Raw genomic sequence first — 4,438 nt, forward strand, 5'->3', positions numbered from 1 at the left:
ACAAAATAACTCAGTATAACAAAATAACAAATATGTCGAGATATAACTTTTTACTATAAGCCCTGGAAAAGAAAACCAACAAACAACTAACAAGATAGAAACATTTGTTTTTTAATGCCACAGACATAAAAAATTAGTTATTTGTGAAGCTAAGCTTATCTTAGCTATGTGGAACTTGTACAAGTTCCAAAAAAAAAAACGCTTTCATCACTAACTGTACTGAACTTTCCCATTACATTTTTACCAAAAAATCTGAAATAACTATTATGTTTGCATAATGTTTTTGTCAACTAATTAATTTACTTTAAAGCTGAAACATAAATAATATTGTTATTGCTGTTTATTTAAAACACATATATATAAGAACTAACTGAATATAACTACACAGACGTCAGAAACAAACCTTTTAAAGTAAACAACGAGCTTTATCCTTCTAGACGACATTTTTTAATTTGTATTTACATGTTCGTCTTTGGTGTTTAACAAATACTATAAAACGGTCTGTTTTTGTGTTCTTATCATCTGTGATTGGTATACTAGGTAGGTATAGCCGAAATAAAAACTGTGTATTCAACTGAATCAAAAGAACAGGCTGCACTTAAAATGTTTATGCATAACTACTTTTTCTTTATATATATATATGTTATTTCTTCTGCCCGAAACGATAACATTTAGCTCTACGCAATAGCATTTCTTCGACATTATTTGGTCTCTACCTGAGAAAAAATTAAATTGGAATCGTATTAAAGTGCAAGAAACCTCGAAAGTAGTAGCGAAAAGACACCCAGAGGCCTTTTAATAATGTGTAGGTGTTAACCTTCTTGTACATGTGGTACAAGAAATTCCGGTACTGACGAGGTTTGCACACGACACTCAACCAAGTTGTTCAGTAGTGTGTCTCCTCGCTCATATATATACGTACAGCAAAAGGAGGTTGAACACTTGTTGAACTTCAGACGCTCGATCAATAGGATTGCAAAAATCTGTGTTAGAATAAGGTCACAAAAGTTTGAAACTTATCACTTTTGTTACATTTCAACCATGCCGAGTTGTCCTAAATGTGATAAACCCGTTTATTTTGGTAAGTAACTTAGTTATTTGTCTATATAACGACGCCGTAATTATACAGAACTTTTTCGAACTATCCATACATACACACACACATACACTTTCGTGAGGAAAATCATTAGTGACGGTTAATATATATTGGATAAAGTTCAGTGGTGTAGGACTACGTGGGACAATTGCCTCAATGTCCGATATATGAGCACTGAAAGACCCACCAGAAAATATGCAAGTTTTATATAAAAGGAGAAAAATATATTAAAAAACGAAAAAGACAAACATTTTTTACAAAGATAAGGTTGTGTTTTATGTCTGCGATGAATTGTTTTATTATAATTTATAATTAGATAATTAAACTAAACACGTTCTTTTGAGTTTATCCTCACGATATTGTTCGACATTTCAACAGAAATACAAAGTATTCATTTGTTTATTTTTTCCTGTTTGTTTTTATCTTGACAGTAATTCTAAAGTAACCACAAGGAGCACAGAAAGTCATATCTTATTTTCTGTTTTATATTGCATGTTATATTTAGAATCGTGTTTGAAATCGAGTCTTAAAGATATCTCTGAATTGTTACTTTTTTATAGATTCTACATACGTAGCTAACACTCAGCTGTAAATAAATATTACTATGAAAATCACAGTAACAGCTTTGGATAGGCAACTAAAAACAATTTTCTGACACCATACCATACAGCCCCCAGTGTGTCACAGGGGGTATGTCTGTGAACTTATACTGGTAGAAACCAGGTTTCAATACCCGTGGTGGGCAAATCACAAATAGCCATTTGTGTAGCTTTGTGCTTAATAACAAACAAAAAATACAAACCATATCACACAACGTTTCATCTCTAAACGGGACCTGGTGGGTCCTCGTGGCTATCGTGCCAGACTGTGAATCTGAGGGTTCCCTGTTGGCGTTCCGTTACTATAAAATCATGATCCGTACTCTGGATTTATAGGTGCATTATAAGAGTGACGTTCAAATCCCACTATTCGATTAGAGTAGCCAAGAGTTGGCGGTGAATGCGGTTCATCAGCTGCCTTCCCTCTAGGCTATCAGTTAAAAATTAGGGACGAATTGTGCAGATAGCTCTTGTACAAAGTTTTGCGAATATCCTAAATAACCAAACATCTTTAAGCAAGATATTTTCAAGTATAAACACAAATAATACATTACAACTGTTAATTACAAATAACTATCTTACAATACTTTAGTTGGGGAGAAAATTTCATTAGTATGAGAAAAAAAAGGAAACCTGGATATGCATTCATTGATGGATGCGTTTTTCTAATAAGTAATCCTCCTGAGACTTTTCTCTTGGGCTAAGAAAAAAGGGAGGAGAGGGTTGGGGTCTGACGAACTCATTCTCATTGGCAATTAATTTATGTACAAAACAATTAGTTTAAACCGAAGACTCAGTTTTGACAGCTAGAAAAAAATCAACACACATTTACTCTCCAGATTATAATAATAACTTTATAAAATAAAATAGAAATGAAAAGTTTATTATTATTATTATTATGTGAAAATTAAAGGACGTTTTCTTCCTATTTTATTGCAAAAATGTCCAAGTCCCTCCAGTATGTACTACAAGTTCCGAAGACCTAGTTGTCAACATCTAAATAGTATGTAAAGACGGTTTGGTGACAAGCTAGATATCTAAGATAAAGTATTAAGAAAATTAGACACTGGAACCTGATATATTGCCAATACTTCCTTAAGGTTTATAGCTAATACTATTGTAGTGTACAAATAGGTTTGATATTATTTTTAACGAATAAAATTACCTTCATGTTACAAGTTGACATTATTATTGACATTTCTTTTACTTGTTGACAGACGTGCAGCCAACAATGAATGTATATGTAAGTTTCGTCTCTTTGTACAAAACAGAGAACAAAATATTTCTGTTTTAAAAAGATATTTTACAAGAAATATGTCATTGAAAATATAGTATTCAATCGAACATTTTATAATTAAGTCACAATTAAGGCAGCATCAAAAGCAAATCTGAGTTCTTATTAACACACGTTTATGAAAAGAAATATTTTGGTTAATAAAGATTGAAAAAAATGGGGGTTTAATATTGAATCACTATTTTAAATTTTAACTTCTTCAGCTCCAGATAAAATCCCGCTGTGAAGTGAAGTGAGATTCACACTGCTTGGTACGTGGTTTGTTAAAGCTCAAAGCTTCTATTAGCGTAAAATACATTACACTAAATTTTTAAAAAAGCTGATGATTGAAGAAATAGATGAAAAGAGGCAGAATTTCTCATTCATTCTGTTATGACAGAAGAATACTTTTATTATAAGAATATTAAAAAAACAGAAATCCTTAAAATTACTGAAGAAAATGTTTAATTTGAATAACTCATCAAGATCATTGGAAATTTCGTCACTGTAAAAAAAAACACCACAAGCACAAACACTTTGATTTTCTTATTATTTTAAAACTTATTTTTTATTTGGATGAAAACTATTTCCTACAAATAAGTTTCGTTCTATAAATGATTAGGAACATATCAGAAACATCAATCATGTATTTTCTCAGTACGTCACATCCTACCACTACAGATATTTTAATGATATGTCTTTAAATCACACTGAAAATTTTCTGCCTTGATGTTCTTTATTGTTATCATTTCTAATAAAAATTAGATTAATATTTCTAACGTGTGTTCAAACAGCTTTGTGATAATCAGATTACCTTGAATGTTGCCCATTTTGATGTTGGAAGTAAATAAAACGTTGTATAGCTGACTTATTCTCAAGTGACCCTCGAAATAAAAAAAACAAATAAAGAGAGAGAACAAGTTTAAGCATACAATAATTTTGTATTTATTTTTTATAAAGTATTAAAGAATCTGTTGAATAACATTACGAAAATAAAAAAGATTCTCATCCACTAAACTTTTAGCTTTTAAAGCGTAGTTTCACGGTATTTTCAAATGATTTCTCTATAATTAAACCCAACGAAGACATTTACTTCTAAGTCATCATGAAGATTGTATTTTAACAAGAACAACTAAAATAGCTTTTCACTTCTGGTTTAGATAAAGGAAGCAAAAATGTCTGTACTCGTGTTTTTAATCATTGCATCTCAGATATTGTTGCAAGGTATTCAACTCCACCGAACCTTTTTCAGGATGTATTAAACAAACTACATAAGTTTTACATGCTTTTCCCTCTCACTTAAAAAGTGTTAACCTTATTGAAATTCTGAACTCACACCTGTTTACATAATACCACATCATTACTCTTTAGGATACACTTTGTCAACTTTTAAGTAAATAAGCTAACTTATACGACGCAAAATCGGTTCTTTTTTTTATTCTTCTACAGTAGAAGAATAAAAATATTACT

The 4,438-nt window shown here is 30.8% G+C and overlaps 1 protein-coding gene across 1 annotated transcript in view; it reads left to right on the forward strand.

Moving 5' to 3' along the window:
- Positions 1 to 909: 909 nt before the first annotated feature.
- The window catches only part of LOC106478014 (cysteine-rich protein 1-like), a 15,207-nt gene continuing 11,678 nt past the window's right edge, over positions 910 to 4,438 (forward strand). Inside the window, exon 1 of the mRNA XM_013938517.2 lies at positions 910 to 1,081. Coding sequence (XP_013793971.1) covers positions 1,042 to 1,081 — 40 coding nt within the window. The 5' untranslated portion in view covers positions 910 to 1,041. The remainder of the gene's footprint in view (positions 1,082 to 4,438) is intronic.

Source organism: Limulus polyphemus, unplaced genomic scaffold (assembly GCF_000517525.1).
Source record: "Limulus polyphemus unplaced genomic scaffold, Limulus_polyphemus-2.1.2 Scaffold172, whole genome shotgun sequence".
NCBI classification, from domain to species: Eukaryota; Metazoa; Arthropoda; class Merostomata; order Xiphosura; family Limulidae; genus Limulus; species Limulus polyphemus.